Genomic DNA, 19,180 nt, shown 5'->3' with positions numbered 1-19,180 from the left:
TGGTGCAGCGGTGCCCTCGGAGGACATGGCCGAGCGCACGAGCTGGGCACCAGTGTCCCTGGGGACACATGGCTGGCTTTTGGGGGACCCCAGAGCGGCCCTGGGAGCCCCGCAGTGCTGGTGGCACCCGTGGGTGGCTCGCTGTCCTCGGGGAGCATCCTTTGTCCTGGGGTCCCGCGGCGCTGCGTGGCGAGGTGCAGCCAGCGCGCGCCCATCCGCATATTGGTTACCTGCCATCTTATCTGCGCTCCGAAAGACAAAGGCACAGTTAAAACATTTTAGAGCAGCCTTCATAGTGTATTAACGTGTTATCTAACCCATTAAACCCGAGCCTTATCAGATCATCAAAGCCATTAAGCCCTGAAGCTGCTGCGACTTTGGGTGCGGGGATGGGAAGCGCTCCTTCCGCTCCGCCACGGCACCGAGCCCGGACCCCCGGCGCGGGCATGCGGGGCCCGAGTGGTGCCCTCGGGGCTCTCCCAGCTTTGGGGCTGTGGTTTCGGCCGGTTGGGCACTCCAGCCCTGCTTTGCTCTCCCCAAAACCTGCCTGAAAGGAACCTTCCTGTTCTTAATGCCCCCCGGGCACCATTTGGGAAGGGGATTGGGATCGGGATGGGGTCGGGGCTGCCCTCGGTGCCGGGGCCTGGCTGATGTGGGGTTTCTCTCCGCAGATGAGCTGGAGCTGGCGGTGCAGGATGGGGAGCAGCGGGTGCGAGCCCGACGGAGCCTCCCCGAGGGCTTCTCCTGGGGTCCCTTCCAGGGCAGCATCCACAGCGAGCCGGCATCGCCAGGGCACGGCGAGATGGTAAGGGGCAGTGATGGGAAAGGGGGAAACCCACAGCAGTGAGCGCTTTGGGGAGAGGAATCTTTGGGGAGGGATTTTCCCTGCACCTGTGCTGGGATCCCTGACCCCATGGGCATCACCCGGCTGCTTTTGGGTACCCGGGGTGCTCCCCTCGCCCTCCCACATCCCCTTTGCACCACGGCTCTTAAAACACAGTGCAGGGGAGATGGGGCTCGGGGGGGTGATTTGGGGCTCCCAGGGGAGCCCGGTGGCCACGGGGACAAGCGGAGAGAGGTGGCAAGGAGCGGGGTGGCACCCTTTGGGATTTCAGGTTCGGTGCCTGGCAGTTTGGTGTCACACTGAAGCCAGGCTGCTGGTCACTGCTGCCTGCTCCGAGGGAGAACATCAGTGTGAGGGTGTGAGGGTGTGTGTGGGTGTTCTCGGGTGTGCTGTAGGCTCTGGGGCCCCTCACGGCCACATCCTTCCCCTCTGCCCCCTCCCCGGAGCCGTGCGAGGGCAGCTCCAGCGCAGGGTCCTCGCAGGCGGGGCTCTCATCTTGGCTCCATCCCCACCTCCTCCTCCTCCTCGCTCCCTCACTCTTTTTTCTCTCTCTCTCTCTCTATATATATATATATATTTTTTTTTTTAGCTCAGGCCCGTTTATCTTTGCCGAATTAAATCCTTGATTAACCCTTATCTGCCCAGTTTGGCTCCCTATCTCCCGGTTGGCGCCGTGTGTCCAGACGCCCGGTACAGGATGATTGATTTCTTAAAGATATGCGCGGCTTTTCTCTGATACTTCATTTATTGTCTAAATATTTTTGCTCCCATTTCAGCAGCTCCCTTATCGAGCCGGGCTGATGATTCCCAGCCCTGCTTTCCTCCACCGCTCGCCTCCCTCCCTATCTCTGCTTGGGGGAAGCGAGGAAGGGATCGCAGCCCCGTCCCTGATAGGGGCTGTCGCCCTTGGGTCCCTTCGCCTTTGTTGCGGGCAGCAGGAGCAGGGGGGGGGACATGAAGGGGGTGTCCCCAAATGCCAGCTCGCGGATGGAGATTTAGTGGGGACTTGGGGACATCGGGTGGCTCCTGGGCATCTTTGGGATCGGGGTGAAGGTGACGGAGGAGGAGGATGCCTGCAGGTCCCACGGGGCTCCCCAAAATGCCCTCGCTCAGGAGGGTGCCCAACCCCTCTGGCAGTGCCAGCTGTATGGGGGCAGCGCTCGGTGCCTGTCCCACATCCCCTGAGCCCACCTGGCCCTACGGAGCAGGGGGGATGGCTCAAGGCTGGGGGGGTGGCGGTGGGCAGCGTGGGGCTGCCCCGATAACACCGGCCCGGGCGGATGCGGCACAGATAGGGTTTCTGATGGTTATCGGGGCCGGTTCAGCGCAGAGACACTGACCTCTTTGTTCGAGGGAAAACAAGGGAGGTTTCTCAGCGCGGGCTGGGGGCCGTGGCCGGGACGGGCAGCCCACCCTGCATCCACAGAGGGGAGACTGAGAGCACCCTGGGGTGCTGCGGGGCTCCGTGGGGAGCAGCACCTGCGCGGGGGCACCGCGGCTCCTCCGCGCACGGAGCAAATCTGCAAAGCAACAGCTGAAAACTCACGGGGGGGGGCTTATGCTGTGCCCCCCCTGCTCTCCAGAGCCGCTTTCTGCAGCATCAGCAGCTGCGGGCGGGCGCTGCGTGTGCACCAGCGCGGCGTGCACGCGCGCGTGCCAGCCCCTCTGTGTGTGTGTGCGCGCGCGCGCGTGCGCTTTTATCACGCTGCGAGCGCTCGGCTCCTCGCAGCGATAAGGCCCGAACCGGCTGAGACTGTCAGTCTGAGTTGGAGGGTTTAGAAATATTGGGACGAATAATTAGATTTCATATCGTTACCGCGGCAGCCATCGGAGGATCAGGCAGATTAATTTCCAACCACCACCCCCCCCGCCCGCCCCTTCCTCGCGCATTAATATTCATTAGAGATGCAGGAAGGCAAAGCCGGGCGCAGCGCTGGCATGGGCAGAGCTGCCGTGCCCCCAGCCCTGCTGTCCCCACGCTGTCCCCACGCTGTCCCCACGCTCACCCACGTCTCTCCCTGCCCGCAGCAGAGCCCTCCCGTGACGCTGGTGCTGGGGGACGAGAGCTGCTGGCTGTCCCGCCTGCCCCTCGTGCCCGGAGAGCCCGACGCCAACGCCGTCATCTTCAGGAAGGGTGGGTACCTGCCGGGGGGGCACAGCCATGGGGGCTGCGAGGAGAGGTGGTGCAAGATGCAGCGCGATACGCAGTGCAGGTGTTACTGCCAGCAGTGGTGCATGCACCTTGCAAGCCTCAGCGCAGGCATTACTGGCAGCGGTGGTGCAGAGCTGTGCGAGTGTTGGTGCAAAATCACTGCCAGCAGTGCTGCAAGTCAGTGTGAGCAATACTGCAGGTAGTTGAGCACCTCGGTGCAAGTAATACTGCGGGCACTGGTGCGAGATTTAGTGCAGGGATTAACGCAAGCATTGGTGCAAGACCCGGTGCAAGCGTTGGTGCAAGATTCAGTGCAAGCAGTACTGCAAGCAGTGGTGCAAGACTCACTGCACTCATTGCTGCAAGCATTGCTGCCGTCAGTTCAAGTCTTGGTGCACTACCCAGTGCGAGCAGTTGTGCAAGCATTGCTGCAAGGCTCAGTGCAAGCATTGGTGCAAGATTCAGTGCAATACTCAGTGCAAGCAGTACTGCAAGCATTGGTACAAGACTCGATGCATGCATTACTGCAAACATTGGTGCAGCCAGTGCAGGAATTGGTGCACTAGTAAATCCGAGCAGTTGTGCAAGCACGGCTGCAGGACTCAGTGCCAGCACCGGTGCACGGTTCCGTGCAATACTCGCTCGGTGCCAGCAGTACTGCGGGTGTTGGTGCAGGACTGAGCACGAGCACCCTTGGCAGCACCAGGGCTGTGCCAGGCAGCGCAGCTCAGGCGCAGGCTGACACCGCCACCTCCAGGCGAGCCGGGGCTTAGCCACGGCTGGGGGAACGCAGCCAGAGCTGCTGATGGGGACACCACGATCCGGGGGTGGGGGTCCCGCTAACTGCTCGCCTTTTCTCCCCCCCCCAATACCCAGATGAAGCCGTGTGGTGCAGGACCACGCGCGCCGTGCGGGAGGCTGAGCCCGTGTGCGCCTTCGTGGTGGCCGAGCCGCCGGCCATCCCCAACCAGGCGCTGAAAACCGAGCCTGGAGACTCACCCTACCCGGCCCCGCTGCACTCCGACATCCAGCTGCTGCCCCAGCAGGCCGGCATGGCAGCCATCCTGGCCACCGCCGTGGTCAACAGTGAGTCCCCGGGGCTGGGGGGCACGGCGGGGGATCGGGGCAACGCTGGCCGAGGGGTCCCCGGCTGCCCAGCGGGGCGCAGCGTCCCCGCGCTCGCCCCATCCCCTCCCGCCCGTCCCTTCCCTCCGCAGAGGACGTCTTCCCGTGCAAGGACTGCGGGATCTGGTACCGGAGCGAGCGCAACCTTCAAGCCCACCTGATGTATTACTGCGCCAGCCGGCAGAGCTCGGGCTCGCCCGCCGTGGACGAGAAGCCCAAGGAGACGTACCCCAACGAGCGCGTCTGCCCCTTCCCGCAGTGCAAGAAGAGCTGCCCCAGCGCCAGCTCCCTGGAAATCCACATGCGGAGCCACAGCGGTGCGGCACGGCACGGGGACGCCAAGGGGCGGGGAGGTTGCGCAGTCACCAGTTAGAGGAGGGTCCCCCCCCAGTTTGGGGCACTGGTTTGGGGCAGCGCCCTGCTGCTGGTGCTCGCTTGCAAAGCGTAAATTCAGAGCGGGGTTGCTGCGTGTTGGTTAGGGCACAGGGGGTGTCCCTGTGGTCCCCGTGGTCCTTGGTGCTGAGCTGTCCGCCCGTCTGTCCCGCAGGGGAGCGGCCGTTTGTCTGCCTGATCTGCCTGTCCGCCTTCACCACCAAAGCCAACTGCGAGCGGCACCTCAAGGTGCACACCGACACCCTCAACGGTGAGTTGGGGCCACCCAACCCCTGCGGGTCCTGGGGACGGCGGCACCGGGGGATGGCGGCGATGGGGACGGGGTCCCCGCATCCCCTCCATGCCCCTGCATCCCTCGCAGGCGTGTGCCACAGCTGCGGCTTCATCTCCACCACGCGGGACATCCTCTACAGCCACCTGGTCACCAACCACATGATTTGCCAGCCGGGCTCCAAGGGAGAGGTTTACTCGCCAGCACCGGCGCTGCCCAACGCCAAACCCCTCGCCCCCGGTGAGTACGGGATGGGGACGTGTGCCAGCACCCCCTCCGAGGGCTGCGTCGCCATGGGGTGGGATGCTCGGAGCCCCCCACCAGCTCCTTTAACACCTTTTTCCCCCCCTTGGCAGGGCTGAGCCAGCCGAACAACCCACCCGTGCTGAAGTGCAGCCTGCCAGCCTTCCTGCCCGAGGGGCTGCCGGCCCTGCCGCAGCACGTGGTGCTGCACGGCCCCCTGCCCGCCGTCCTGCCCGGCCCCGAAGCCCCCCCGCAGCCCGCATCGCCCCCCGACGCCGCAACGGGGCCCCCGGCCTCCGAGGCGCAGAACGGCGAGGCCAAAGCCCCCGCCGGTGAAGGGCCGTCCTCATCCTCCTCCTCCTCTTCATCCTCCTCTTCCTCCGGCGAGCCCGTCCGCGTCAAGGAGGAGCCCGCCGACAGCCCGCTGAGCGAGGCGGAGGCGCCGAAAAGCGGGGAGGGGGCCGGCAGCCCCGGCTCGGAGCCAGAAGCCGGCTCCCGAGCCTCGTCCCCCCGCAGCCTCCCCGCGGGGAAGGTGAAATCGGAGCTGGCCAGCCCCACGCCGGGCTCCAGCCCCGTGCCCAGCGAGCCGGGAGCGGGCACGGCGGGCGGCACCGTCTTCCTGCCCCAGTACCTCTTCGGCCACGAGGCGGCCGCCGCCGTGGTGCCGCAGGCGTCGGAGATCCTGGCGAAGATGTCGGAGCTGGTGCACAGCCGGCTGAAGCAGGGCCACGGCGCCGTGCCGCCCGCCCTCTTCACCGGCACGCCGGTGCCCAAAGGGGCCACCTGCTTCGAGTGCGAGATCACCTTCAACAACATCAACAACTACTACGTGCACAAGCGCCTCTACTGCTCCAGCCGCCACCTGGCCGAGGACAGCCCCCCCGGCGTGCGCAAGCTCAAAGCCCCCCCCGGGGCACCCAAGGGTCCCGCTGCACCCCCGGGGACGCTGCTGGCCCCAGCGTCGGGCGAGGGGCAGGGGACGCCCGCTGGGGATGGAGACGGGGGCCGCGCCACCACGCCGCCACCGCCACCTCCGGCAGCCCCCCCGGAGGAGGGCAAAGCGGGGTCCCCCGAGGCGGAGGCGGCGTCGGGGCGGTGCAGCGAGGACAGCCAGAGCCCCGGCAGCACGGGGGGGGACGAGGGGGACGAGGACCCCAGCAAGACGCTGTGCGAGGCGTGCAACATCCGCTTCAGCCGCCACGAGACCTACGTGGTGCACAAGCGCTTCTACTGCGCCTCGCGCCACGACCCGCCGCTGCGCCGCCCCGGCCTCACCAAGGTCCCCTTCCTGCCCCAACCCCCCCGCACCCGCAAACGCCGCAAGCTCTACGAGATCCACGGGGCCGAGCCGGCCCCTCCGGCGGCTCCCGACCCTAAAACCCCGGGGGCTGCTGCCCCGTCGCCCAGCTCCAGCCCCGACGCCGACGGCCCCATCGACCTGAGCAAGAAACCGCGGCGGCGAGGCGAGCCCCCGGCGGCGCCCCCGCTGCTGCCGCTGGCCGACTACCACGAGTGCACGGCTTGCCGCATCAGCTTCAACAGCCTCGACAGCTACCTGGCCCACAAGAAATACTCGTGCCCGGCCACCCCGCTGCAGCCCGGCGCCCTGGAGCACCTGCAGAAGATCAAGGGCGCCGTGCCCGCCGTGCTCAAGGGCGGCCGCAGCCCCGACGACGGCGCCGCCGGCGACGGGGAGAAGGCGGCACCGACAACGGGGAGCCCCGGGGGTGCCCCCAAGGCGCTGGCTCTGCCGCCCGCCTACCCCGGGGCGTCGGGGGGGGACTCGCTGCAGCGGTACCCCAAAGGTGCCAAGGTGCCCCTCTCCGTCTGCCCCTACTGCCCGCTCAACGGGGCCGTCAAGGGAGACCTCATCGAGCACTTCCGTAACGCCCACGGGCTCTTCGTGGCCAAACCCCTGCCCGCCGGCCACGGGCTCCCCGAAACCCCGACGCCCGGGGGCGGCAGGACGCCCGAGCCCCCCGCCGCTTCTCCCCCTCGCCCCCCGCTCGCCCCTCGCCTCCGCCGGGACAGCTTCAACGGCAAGGAGGCGCGGGACCCCCCCGCCAACGGCAGCCCCCGGCCCCCCGCTTCACCCCGGCCCCCCGCTTCGCCCGCCGCCCCCGAGGCGCTGCGGGAGGGCCCCCCGCCCCGCCAGCCCCCCACGCCCCCCGCCTACACGGACAGGGGGGTGCAGACCCCCCCGGCGAAAGGGGGGGCCGGCCCCGTGCCCAACGGCAACCACAGGTACTGTCGCCTCTGCAACATCAAGTTCAGCAGCCTCTCCACCTTCATCGCGCACAAGAAGTACTACTGCTCGTCCCACGCGGCCGAGCACGTCAAGTAGGGGCACGTGCCGCCCCCCCCAGCCTTTTTTTTTTTTTGGGGGGGGGTCCTGTGGGATAAAGGAGCGGCCAGGGGGGTGCCCGCCGTGCCGGGGGACCCCGCGGACCGAGGGGTGTCCATAGAGGCGCAGTGCCCGGCACCGTGCCCATGGCAGGGGTGGGTGCACGGTGGGGTAAAGGGGGTGTGCGGACCCTTGGGGGGGTGGAGGATTAAGGGGGGGCCCCACGGAGCCTTGGGTGCCCCCAGACCTCGCCCCGAATCCCTCTGATGTGGGGATGAGCGGATGGAGGGGTTTGCGCGCATCCAAAGCGCAAGGACCTGAAGACATCGGGGTGTGGGCAGGGGGGGCCGGACCCCCCAGCCCTATAAAGCCCCCTACCTCAGCCCCATCGCCCTCCTCCACCCGGTGCTGCAGGGAAATTGAGGCAAGGGGGGTTGGGGGGGGGGGGGGGCTCTGCCCTGGGCAGACACTACAGGGACAGGAGAGCACTGAAGGCGAGCGCTGTGTGTATACGTGTGTACAGAAATAAATCCCTCTAACACCGCCACGCTGCCGCCTCCCTGCAGGGGGGGATAAGGGCTGGGGGCCCCGGGGTGCAGCCCCCACCCTTGGAGGGGCAGCTGGTTAATTAGCTGCTTAACGAAGGGGAGGAGCTGCCGTGGGTTCACCGTGCCGGAGCCCTAAAACTGGGCTGGGGGCTCCAGGTGAGTGGTTTTGGGGGCTGGTGCGCTTGGGGTCGGTGGCTGTGGTGGCACCAGCAGGAGGTGGCCACGTCCCCGCTCCCTGGGGCTGGGGGGGCACCGGGCAGCCAGCTTGGGGCCACCCCTGGCCAAGGGGTTGGGGACACGAGCAGCTGAGCCACTATCTGTAATTAAACCCTAATTACACCAAACCACCCCAATGTGCTGTAGCTGAGCGGGGTGGCTCCAGAGCCAGCGGGCATCTGGGGTCCCCATGGGGCCAGGAGGCAGCACGGGGCTGCACGAGGCTCCAGCTGCCCCCCCAAGCCCTATAGGGGAGGTAAAAAGCCACCTCTCCCCCAAAAAAAGGGTGATGCAAGGATCCCTCGTGGCACCCCAGCCTGGGGCAATCCTACAAGAGCAGCTCCCCGGGGGGCTTCTTGCACCAGCATCCCCACCCCACTGCCCTCTTGCACCACTGCCTGGCCCAGCCCTGTGCCAAGCAGGGGGGGCAGCCAAAAAAAAAACCCAATTCCTATAGCCAGGGAGGGGAAAGGACGCGGAGAAGGAAAATAGGAGAAGCACCAATTTGACTTAAATAAATATATTTACAGAGTAACAGCTACCGCAAAAACGTGGCCGCATCCACCCGGCACAGCTCTGGGACCCCCCCCACCGCCCCAGCCCTCACTGCGGGGTCTTTTTGGGGGGCGGCGGCGGGGGGAGGCTGCGGGGCAGGACACGGGGCAGCACCGGGTTCCTCTCCTCCTCCTTGGGCTCCTCGGTGGCGTCCAGGAGCTGCTCCATGTAGCAGGAGGTGCCCAGCAGCACGTGGCCGGTGGCTTGCATGGTGAAGAGCACCCAGCGCAGGGCTTCCCTGGGGAAAGGGGGGGGAGGTGGGTGAGCACCCGCTGGCGTTTTGGGGTCCCTTTTGGGGGTCCCTTTTGGGGTCACTCACTTGACGAGCCGCTTGGCGCCGCGGCAGCGCAGGTCGTAGGACATGCTGTAGGTGCCGTAGAGCGTGGCTTTGACGTTGAGGCAGCCCAGGTCCCGGGGGCTGGTTTTGTAGAGGTCAAAAGTGACGCAGGCCACGTCGATCCGCCGGGGGGGCTTGCGGGAAAGGCTCAGCTGGTAGCCGGGGGTCTACGGGCACAGTGGGGTTGGGAGTCCCCAAAGGATGTCCCCCCCCCGTATCCAAAGCACCTCGCGGCGCAGCGTCGCGCCGGATCCCCACGGATCCCGTTTTGGGGATGAAATTGGGATAATTGGGGGGGTTTCCTAATTATCCACCCCACAGGGCTCACCTTGGGGGCAGCCCACGTCTGCCCCTTGGCCAGCGCCATCAGCACGGCGCCCTCCTCCAGGGTGCGGAAAAACGCCTCCGTCTCCACCGCCGTGCCGTCCTCCTCCAGCACCAGGACAACGGGGCCGGGGGCCAGCAGGGCGCTCTGAGCCTGTTGGGGTGAGGTTTGGGTTTGGGTTCGGGACAGACAGCCCCTAAATGGACGGACGGACACACGGACGGACGGACGGCTCACCTGGCGCAGCAGCTCGGCGAGGCTCGGGGCCATGATGCCCTTGCGCAGGCTGCGGTCCCAGTTGCAAACCCGAAAAGGTCGGGGCCGCGGGGCCGGGCTCAGCAGCAGCTGCTGGGTCATCGAGGCGCTGGCGGAGACGCATCTGGGGACGGGGATATGGAGCCATCAAGGGGACCCCGACACCCTCCAGCACCCCAAATCCCCATAGGGATCAACACGCCATAGCGGGGAGGACCCCGGTGTGCCCGACCCGGGGACGGTGCCACCCCACAACTTACTTGGAGACGGGGGCGGCCAGGCGCAAGCTCAGGGATTTGGCGTAATCCATGGCGGCACCCCGCTGGGTTTGGGGGGAGGAAAAAGGTTTTCAGCTCCGGGTGGTGTTTGGGATCTCCGGCCCCGCAGCTTCCCCGCAGGGGTTGCGCCTGCCCTTTGGCCGGGGCCAGGCTCGGTGTTCCCGTTCCCGTCCCCGCCAGCACGGCTCTTACGCAAAGCGGCGCGTGGGGCTGAGTCAGCGGCGGGGCAAAGGGGAGACAGAGACACAGCCGCAGCCGCGCCCCGACCCCATACAAGGGGGCACCAGGGCTGGGGGCAGGGATATAGGGGCACCCACCCGGACAGGGTAACCCCGGTGCTCCAGGGAGAGGTCCACAGCCAGCCCCATCCCAATAGCCCCCATCCCAATAGCCCCCATCCCAATAGCCCCCCATCCCAATAGCCCCCCATCCCAATAGCCCCCCATCCCAATAGCCCCCCATCCCAATAGCCCCCCATCCCAATAGCCCCCCATCCCAATAGCCCCCCATCCCAATAGCCCCCATCCCAATAGCCCCCCATCCCAATAGCCCCCCATCCCAATAGCCCCCATCCCAATAGCCCCCATCCCAATAGCCCCCAGCCCAATAGCCCCCAGCCCGTCCCCAGTAGCCTCCCGTCCCCATCCCAGTAGCCTCCCGTCCCCATCCCAGTAGCCCCCCATCCCATCCCAATAGCCCCCCATCCCATCCCCAGTAGCCCCTCACCTCCACCCCACACTCCCAGCAGTGCCCCCCAGCCCCACTCACCCTATATAACTGATGGCAACAGTGGGGTGGGACCAGTTTGGGGGGGGTGGGACCAGTTTAGGGGGCGTGGGACCGGTTTGGGGGCAGGGTGGGACCAGTTTGGGGGGCGAGACCACATTGTGGGGGGCGGCACCAGGCTGCAGCCCTCGCCCCCTGCCTGCCTGCCCCTCCCCACGCCCCCAGGCACCATCCCAGTGCTCCCAGTAACCCCCACGTGCTCACTGGGGCACCCCCAGGTGCGTGCCCCTTTAAAAGGGGGCGGGGGCCAGACGGTGGGAGAGGGCGTGGCCAGACGGGGAGTGGGCGTCGTCATTGCGGGGTGGGCGTGGCCAGGCGGGACGGTGCGAGCCGGGGCGAGAAGTGGGCGTGGTCATGCATGAGTGGGCGTGGTCAGGCGAGTCAGGGGCGTGGTCAATCGAGTCGGGGGCGTGGTCCGGCGATGAGGGGGGCGTGGTTAGAGGATGCGGGGGGGGGGGCGTGGCCTGGCGGGCCGGGGGCGTCGCCTCTCTCCCGCTCCCCTCCTCCCCTCCCCCTCCTTGCGCGCGGCCCGGCGCGTCTTGATGACGTCACGCCATGGCCGCCCTGCGCCGCCGCGAGTAGAGGCCCCGGCCCGAGCGCGCCGCCGCCGCCGCCGCCCCCCCCCCGCTGCCGCCGCCGCCTCCTTCCCTCAGCTCCCCGGCCCCGGCCCCGCTCCCCCCGGCTCCTCCCGGCTCTGCCCGGCCCCTCCGGCCCGGCCCGGCCCGCCCAGGTCAGCGCCTCCCGCCCTGGCGCCGGTTGCGGCCTAGTGCCGGGGGGGGGGGGCGGCCTGTGAGGAGAGGGGGAGGGGAGGGGAAGGGGCAGGGAGGGGTGAGGGGGAAGGCCCCGGGTCGGGGGGGGTGGGCCCGGTTTGGGGGGGGACGGTCCTGGTTTGGGAGGGGTGGGCCCGGAGGAGGCTGGGGGGGGGTTGGGGTGAGGGGGTGGGGGTGTGGGGGGGGCCCTGAGGGGGTTGGGGGAGACCTAAAGGGGCTGGGGGGATCCTAAGGGGGTCGGGGGGGCCCTGAGGGGCTTGAGGAGGCCTAAAGGGGCTGGGGGGGGGCCCTGAGGGGGTTGGGGGGAGTCCTAAGGGGTCTGGGGGGGCCCTAAGGGGGTTGGGGGGGGCCCTAAGGGGGTTGGGGGGGGGCCCTAAGGGGGCTGGGTGGCCACAGGAGGTGCTGACCGTGTCCGTCTGTCCCTGTCCGTCTGTCTGTCTGTGTCCCCGTGTCCGTCTGTCCGTCCCCCGGCCGCAGGCACTGCCGCAGGAGCCTCGGCCCCGGGGCGCAGCGCTCGCAGCCCGGCCTGGCAGGAGCTCCCCCCCAGGTAAGGCGTTAGGGTCCCCTCCTGTCCCCCCCCAGTCCCACAAAGGTGGGGGTGCAGCCCCCCGGGGAGGCTTCGTGGTGGGTGCAGGGCAACACAAAGATGCTGCAGGGACTCAAATCCCTCCTGCGAGGCGCCCCAGCAGGGCCATCTCCTTCTCCCAGCCCTCCTCTCGCCCCCCCCCCAGTAACGTTTTCTCCCTTTGCTGCTGTCAGTAACTCAGCTCTCCAGCAACGGCTGCTGCTTTGGCTGTAGGAACACCTCCAGGGGGTGAATTCTGCCTCCTAAGGTTTGCCCAGATTAAAGGAGAAGGGTCGAGATCTAATCCCACTAGCTGCCTGCAAGGCATCTGATCCAATTTTCCGAGTAGAGCTAGATTTTATGATTATTCCCAAATCCCACAGAAAGCAGGAGCAATTGTACTTGATTTTTATCAAGGTTTTTATCAAGGGACCGAGGCTCCGGTCGCTCACCATTAGCATTTGCTAGCACGGAGCTGCAGGAAGAGCTCCACGTGCTCCAGCTGTAGGAAAATCAGTTCCACCCCTAAACAAACTCCAGCTGCTTCCAGCTCCCTTTCTCTTCGGGTTCCAGCCCCAAACCCGCCCGACAAAGCAGAGAGTGGCACCGGTTGGCTTGGCGTTAGCGTTCTGGATCAGAGCTCTCTGTGCTCACCTTTAAACCTCAGCTCGCTGCAGGTGGCTGTCACCGAGCGATCCTCCTAAATTACCAGCAAAAGGCGGCTCGGTTTCTGCATTAAAAGCTTTCCTGACAGCCGCCAGGTCATTGGGGTGTCTTGTGCAGCTTCAAAGTCAGAGTTTCCCCAAGGACGTCAGAGGAGGGTGAGCTTCAGTCAGCTAACTAACTCCGTTAGCGACCAGAGGCTCGTTCCAAGCAGAGGCCCAGGTGCTTTGCTGCTGTTCCGTGTGTCTGTTTGATTTTCTGTGACGCTCCTTTCCCAGCTCTCAAGGCATTTTATCTCCTCTTGCTGTTCCATATTTTCACCCGGTGTGGTTTCTGCCCTTCATTTCTATTTTGCTTCTGTTTTTCAGGTCTTTATCCCCAAAACCTTTTTGTGCTTTGTTTCCCTTCTGGCTTGGCCACGCCATTTCCCATTCACTCTCCTCAGCTCACTCATCATTTTTTCCCCCATTCTTGTGGCTAGACTTAGCCCCTGCTCCAGAGCTTTTCTGGCCTGCATTAACCAATGGTTTCATGCATCTCATTAATGGAAATATTTTGATTTTGCATCAGGCTGCTCCTTCCTTAGCCCCTGCCCAGAGGGATCTGTCCTGTGGCCACCCAGGGAGCTGTGAGGTAGCTCCTAGGGGGCTGTGGAGGTTGGGTTTGAGCTTGGTTCTTGCCATCTGCCTGGCGATTTATAATATTTAAAGACTGAAGCTGATGGATCTGCCAAGATCCAGTTTTCTGTAGTGTACCCAGTGCCTCTGGAAACGCCTGAGCTGTAGGCTCCTGCACCGCGTTCGTTGGGAAAAAGCTTTTTGTGGCTGAACCTCGAAGGGGGAAATGTGCTGAATGAAGGTAACGCTTCCCAGGAGTTTCTGTCATTGGTTTCAGGTCCCGTCTCAGCTGCCAGCTGTATCTTACAGGTGCTGTGCTGAGTGAGAGGGAAGTTGGGCCTTTCGGTGCTAGCCCTGCTCAGCCTGCCCGCAGGATGCTGCCTCCAGCAGCGAGGCAGTCAGCGGTGTGTAAAGTTTTAGCTTTGCCAGCTTAATTTAAGGCATGGCTCAGAGCTTTAACACATTCTGGTTGGAAACAGAGCAATAAGAAACAGAAATTCTGCCAAAAATAGGCGCTGTGGTCAGGCCACTGCGAGCTGATAGGAGCTGGGTGGGGGCACAAAGATCCCCTAGGAGCAACTGGAGGGGAAGTTTTGCTCGACCTGAGGGGCTTTTGTGGGGACAGCGAGCGTTGTCCAGCTCATGCCTGGCAGCTGGGAGGCTGGCGTGTGCTTACTGCACGTGGGACAGCTGCAAAGTCCTCGATTTTTCTATTGAGACATCATGTGAGCTGCTTTTAAGGCGTTTTCAACTCAGTGAGGCATCCACGAGTGCTTCTAGAGATGGTAAAAGACACAATTTTGGCCAGAATTGCACCCCTTCATTACACTCCTTCCAAAATCTCCCAGTGGAAAGGCTGGTCCAACTTTTTAAGCCTGCCAAAGGTTCTCCAAGCTTTGAAAAATGCTTGGGTGGGCTGTTCTGAACTAGTCTGTTTCAGATGTGAGGAGCCTTAAAAGTTGAGCAGATGAAGTCAGTATTGCAATAAAAGCAGCTTTGACCGAAGTCATCTTTGCCTGAACTACCTGTGGTTTTAAAGATACCTCTGAGATAAAACACTGCCAAGTGAGAAGTGTTGTTATATACCTGCTTTGTTACCCAGCCACTGAGCTACAAGTCAAAAAATATTTCCTGTAGCTTAACAATTATTTTTTTTGCTTCTGTGGCCAGTTTTGAAGACAGTAAGAAATTTTTAAGACACAAAAATTCCAAACTTGTGAGTTACGAAGGTTATGGATTTCTGCTCTACCATTTATGTCAGAATTATTCAGTTTAAAAGGCTTCCATGTAGTCAGATTTTCCTGGTATTCATCTGTAGGTGTCATTAAAGGAGAGTGGAAAGGAAAAGACGAATTTAAAAAAATAATAATAATAATAATAATAACCTGCAGGATTCCAGAGACTGGGGATAAATGGTTTTTCTCTACGAATAAGAGGCTACAAGTAATACTGATCAGGTCAGGGATAAGATAGTCTTAATTAATCACTTAATTAATGCAGGTAAGGATGTTTCTGTTGTACTAAACCTTCGCTTGCAGTCCTGGGGGTCTGCACAGGGTGAGGAATGGCAGTGGGCACGTTATTGCCCCCGTCTCACCCCTGGCAGTGACCTGGTGAGGAGCTGCTCAGCCCTCTGCGGGGCTGTTAAATCAAGCATCTTGCAGGCTGCTTGGATTTTGTGAGCTCTTTTCAACCGGCTGTCACTGATTGTGCTCCTTATCATTTCTGCTGATGGAAATGAATAGGAAATTATAAAAAAAAAAAAACTCCGTGCATCAGTTGCTTACAATAACGCCCGTAACAGCTGCCGGTGGAGGTGAGTGCTTTATGCTCATCAGCTCAGCTGGGGGTGTGAAAAATTCATATTTGTTTTCTTCCCCAGCCCTCTGAGGGGCTCGGTGTCGAGTGCAGGGAGGCATCTAGTTTGCTTAAAAGCTTTTGTTTTGGTGCTGCTTGTTTGGAAGAAACCAGAAAACAAATTTCCTGAGCGCATCCCAGCTTGACAGCTTTTTACAGTCCTGCTGGCCTCTCAGGGCTGACCTTCCACGTGTGATGCGCGAAGTTGTACCTTCCCAGGCGCTTCGGCAATTAAAATTGCTGTCATAAAATTGCTCTCGAAGCCAGCACCAATTTGTGCAAAGCGTTGATGAACTCAGCAGCAACCTTTCTGCGCTCAGGAAGGATTTGTTTCAGGTTCCATCCCGTTTAACTGCCCAGAGGCGCTTGCTGTCTTTTAATTTGGGTTTTTAACTTTTCAGCAGAAGCACAGCTTTGGTTTTGAGGAAGAACCCGACTTGCTCCAGAGTGCAGAGAAACAGGAGTAGCTCGCAGGCAGCTCCCAGCGTGACCCTGCTGCTCCCCAGGGCTCCATCGGGCACATTTATTAACTGGCTGATATTTGTGCAGGGCTTTGACAACTTGAAGGAGAGCTCAGATACAGGGGACTAAGATTTATACGTGCTTGTACTGCTCCGGGGAGAGTTTCTGTGCTTTTATTTTTTTGAGGCACATTCCCAGTCCCTCTGCAAAGCTCCCAAGGTGTGAGGAGCAGGATTTTCCGGAGTGGCTTTCATCTGGGGAGCTCGCTGCAAATACCAGCTGATAATGTCCTCGCTGTGGTGAAGGCAGGAGATGTTATCGCAGCGATGACAGCGCATCTGGCCGTGCCCAGGACATAAATACGACAGTCCTTGGTGTGCCTTCAGCCTGCCTGTCTTTTGCCATACATGATAGCAAGAGCGACCCCCCTGTGCTGAACCAGAGGAGCACAGCAGAGAACGGTGGCTTTTATCCTAAAAAGAGCGGGTAAAAACCTGGCAGCTGATGCCGTGGTTTTGTTGCTCCAGCAGTAAACGTGCTTTTGGGGAGGCTGTAGCTGGGAGTGGCTGAAATAAAACGCGATGCACAGTAAGGTGAAGAAACCCTGTCGGTTCATAATCCCAGGTCTTTTCTTTAGCCCGAACTCTGCTTCTGTGAGCCTTGCTTGGCCTCCAGCTTTTCACTTCTGGCCGCCCAGGGGTTTTCATCACCGTGAGCTTTTGTCTAGCTGTGGAGCTGTAATCTTAGCAGGAAGAGACGGGGCTCAGCCGCTTCCTGGGTCGCACAGTCCTGATAAAAATCCCTGGTTCGTGTTCTGGAGTAAAAGAAGTAAATGTACGGGTTCTGCTTTGTTTTCGTTTTCCCTGCTTTACATCTCGTCCGTGTCCATTGCATTTTGTTATGCTTGCACTAAGCAGAGGTCGGATTTTTAACCTGTATTCATACCAAGCACACGTTCCTGTTGGACTCCCAGGAAAAGCGCCTGTTGGAGAAGTTGGCTGCTGCTTTGAAGAAGTTCTGATTCCTTATTATATAAAGCAGGTAGAGATTAGCTGGCAATAATTAACCTTGATTAGAAGTCCAGGATTTTTCATGAATGCATCCTATCCTCGTTTTCATATCTGTTCTGGAAGCAGTGTAAAAACCAGTGCAGGTATATCCCAGACTCACAGAATATGGGCTCTTTTTTCCAGAATCTTTGTAAATGGTGTCCCTGCCTCCCGGGGAGCCTGTGCTGTCTGCAGCGCCGTGTGCTTATGGTTATAAAAACGTCTGAAAAGCTGGTGGCAAAGAAATGCCACCACCGAGTGTGCCTGGGGTGAGAAAGCCAGCGTGGGACTCCTAGGGATTGCTTGGTGGGAGAGCTGCTGCAGCTCACCTGCTAGAGCCTGTAGCTGAAATCCCAGCCTCGTGCTCTACCCTTGTGTGTTAAGGGTCTCTTATCTAGTCTGGAATAAATTCTTTAAGTAATTTAAACTGTTTTCTTCTTGAAGGTAGTAAGATAAACTGTGTTCATGAGTTCAACTATGTTTTTTTTTTAGGAGACAAAAATCAAGGCGAATCAAGGGAAATGTTTCTCGGTTTCCCAGCTTGTTCTCTATAACAAGTGTTTTTTTTTGTTGTTTTTGTTTTTTTTACCCTCTGCAGACAATTGGGTACTGATGGAAGTTTCCGACAGCCCTGAGCGAAACCCCTGCTCTCCCGGCGAGGAGGACCAGCGGCTTTCCGATGACGAAGCCCTGAAGGAGAGCGGGTCGGAGCGGGAGCTCGATGGAGAGGGCGGCCGAGGCAGCGTCCTGGGAGAAGAGGAGGAAGACACAGCCCGGGGACTGAGTCAGGGCGAAGAGGAGAACCACTCGGATGAGGAGGATCGCTTGAGCGAAGCCAAGTCTCAGGACTCAGAGAACAACGAGCGGAGCGGGGAGCTGAAGAGCCCTCCGCCTCGCAAGGGGGAGGAGGAAGAGCGCACCAACGACCTCGGGGATGAAGCGTCCTCCGTCACCCGCGAGCTGGACGAGCACGAGTTGGACTATGACGAGGAGGTTCCCGAGGAGCCGAGCGCTGCTGCCGCCGAGGAGGATGGCGAGAAAGCTGCTGGTGAGGATGACGAGGAAGAGGAGAAGGGAGACGACGCCCACGAGGACGAGAAGAAATCCAGCGGGAAAAGCGACGACGAGAAGGACGGCCAGGATCCCGTCAAGGAGAAGAAGAAAGAAGAAGACGACGGAGAGATTGACGACGGTGAAATCGATGTAAGTAGGAGCTGCTCCGAGGGGGGCAGAGGCCCTGTCCTTGTTTGAATATTTGCCTCTCGGATGCCGTGCCTTTTTTCCCTTCTGTCACCTGAGCGTGCTAGCTGGGTCCCAAATTAACGAGCTTTTTCCTTGGAGGTAAGACCACGCTGTGTGCCAAGCCCCAAACTCAGAGGTTAGGGCACCCATTGCCACGTATTGTAGAAAAATTTTGTGCCACGTGTTGTTGGAGCAGCTGCAAACAAGTTTTTTCCTGCCCAATATGGAGCAGCTCCAGTGCTTTAAGATTAAACTGTTCTGCTCTGGCTCTCGGAGGACTTCAGGATGATGCTGACAGCAAATTGCTTAGCAAGGGGTTAGGGGACCACAAGCTGCCTCAGCAGCTTCCTTTGAGAGGCTGGAGCTGTGGGGTGGCTCCATATTCAAGGTGTCAGGCTGTTTAAAAAAAAAAATTGAGTGTTTTTTCCCCGTTTGTCTTTGGGTAAGAAGCTCTGCAGTGCAGCAGCTGGATTTAACGTAGCCTAACACCAGCTCCCTCTTGCAAAAAAGGACACAACGACTGGCAGGAGAGTAGAAACCCTTCCTGGTGGTGAACACTGTGCTTAAATCCAAACAGCAGGAGTGCAGGGCACCACGCAGAGAAGTGGCTGGTGCTGGTAGGTCCCTCACTGAGACAGCCCAGAGCATCAGCTGGCTCTGCTGCTCCCTGCCCCTGCCAAAAATGCCCCCGTGCAGGCAGACCAGGCTGGGGCAGCGTGATATTTCGTGGCACACACACAGGTGGGTGGTTACCTGGTTCCCTTAGGACCAGAAGATGACCATTTGCTCCATAATCAGCTGTTCTTTGACCCCAAAAAATAAGTTTGTCTGTCCTTTTATTTATTTTTTTTAACTTTAATGGTTCTTTGGCAAGTTCTGTGTTGCTTTGCTTAAAAGGTGACGTTGGTTTTCTGCACCGTACCCATTCTGCAGGCAGTTTTGTGAGGGTATTTTCAGAAAGCCTCTGGAAGTCGCCTGTTTCTGATTCAGTTAGAAGGAATTTCTGCGTGCTGTGGGAGAGTCCAAGCAGGAAAAAGAAAATCCCGGAGTTCTGATTCTGTGCCTGCTTCTTGATTAAAATATGAATGCTTTCCTTTAGAACCCGAGGCATTCTTAGGAGCGCTCTCCTTACAAAGCCCGAGATGAATCCGCGGTCTGGTTTTCATACGTTAACTCATAACAGGGGTTCCCAGCTGCCTGATTCCGAGGAGACCCCCCAGAAATAAAAATTCCCCTTTTGTTAGCGCAGCCTTCACACGGCCCTTGTGAAAGGAGCCGAGCTG

General features: G+C 61.0%; 3 protein-coding genes across 14 annotated transcripts in view; 2 read left to right on the top strand and 1 right to left on the bottom strand.

Moving 5' to 3' along the window:
- Positions 1 to 7,919, top strand: part of ZFPM1 (zinc finger protein, FOG family member 1) — a 31,893-nt gene extending 23,974 nt beyond the window's left edge. For 3 of the 4 annotated variants that reach the window (XM_084533038.1, XM_084533036.1, XM_084533039.1), the window contains exons 4-10: positions 672 to 805; positions 2,873 to 2,978; positions 3,873 to 4,082; positions 4,214 to 4,438; positions 4,669 to 4,764; positions 4,876 to 5,025; positions 5,142 to 7,919. In XM_084533038.1, coding sequence (XP_084389164.1) covers positions 672 to 805; positions 2,873 to 2,978; positions 3,873 to 4,082; positions 4,214 to 4,438; positions 4,669 to 4,764; positions 4,876 to 5,025; positions 5,142 to 7,372 — 3,152 coding nt within the window. In that variant the 3' untranslated portion in view covers positions 7,373 to 7,919. The remainder of the gene's footprint in view (positions 1 to 671; positions 806 to 2,872; positions 2,979 to 3,872; positions 4,083 to 4,213; positions 4,439 to 4,668; positions 4,765 to 4,875; positions 5,026 to 5,141) is intronic. The other variant, XM_084533037.1, reaches the window with a different exon arrangement.
- A 721-nt stretch (positions 7,920 to 8,640) lies between these two features.
- Positions 8,641 to 10,045, bottom strand: CIDEC (cell death inducing DFFA like effector c). Its single transcript, XM_084533044.1, has 5 exons — positions 9,869 to 10,045; positions 9,591 to 9,732; positions 9,357 to 9,506; positions 9,011 to 9,195; positions 8,641 to 8,929 (listed from the first exon to the last, which is right to left on the bottom strand). The coding sequence occupies exons 1-5, from the start codon at positions 9,916 to 9,918 to the stop codon at positions 8,740 to 8,742; spliced, it is 717 nt and encodes a 238-aa protein (XP_084389170.1). The 5' UTR covers positions 9,919 to 10,045; the 3' UTR covers positions 8,641 to 8,739.
- A 1,205-nt stretch (positions 10,046 to 11,250) lies between these two features.
- The window catches only part of ZC3H18 (zinc finger CCCH-type containing 18), a 42,319-nt gene continuing 34,389 nt past the window's right edge, over positions 11,251 to 19,180 (top strand). For 5 of the 9 annotated variants that reach the window (XM_084533023.1, XM_084533021.1, XM_084533020.1 and 2 more), the window contains exons 1-3: positions 11,338 to 11,402; positions 11,920 to 11,989; positions 17,254 to 17,858. In XM_084533023.1, coding sequence (XP_084389149.1) covers positions 17,268 to 17,858 — 591 coding nt within the window. In that variant the 5' untranslated portion in view covers positions 11,338 to 11,402; positions 11,920 to 11,989; positions 17,254 to 17,267. Of the gene's footprint in view, positions 11,403 to 11,919; positions 11,990 to 12,708; positions 12,829 to 16,570; positions 16,648 to 17,253; positions 17,859 to 19,180 lie in introns of those variants that run through there. The other 4 variants (XM_084533025.1, XM_084533024.1, XM_084533017.1 and 1 more) reach the window with 3 other exon arrangements.

Source organism: Aythya ferina (genome assembly GCF_964211825.1).
Source record: "Aythya ferina genome assembly, chromosome: 12".
NCBI classification, from domain to species: Eukaryota; Metazoa; Chordata; class Aves; order Anseriformes; family Anatidae; genus Aythya; species Aythya ferina.
The sequence above is the reverse complement of the archived record's forward strand: the minus strand, read 5'-3'. Positions and strand labels throughout refer to the sequence as shown.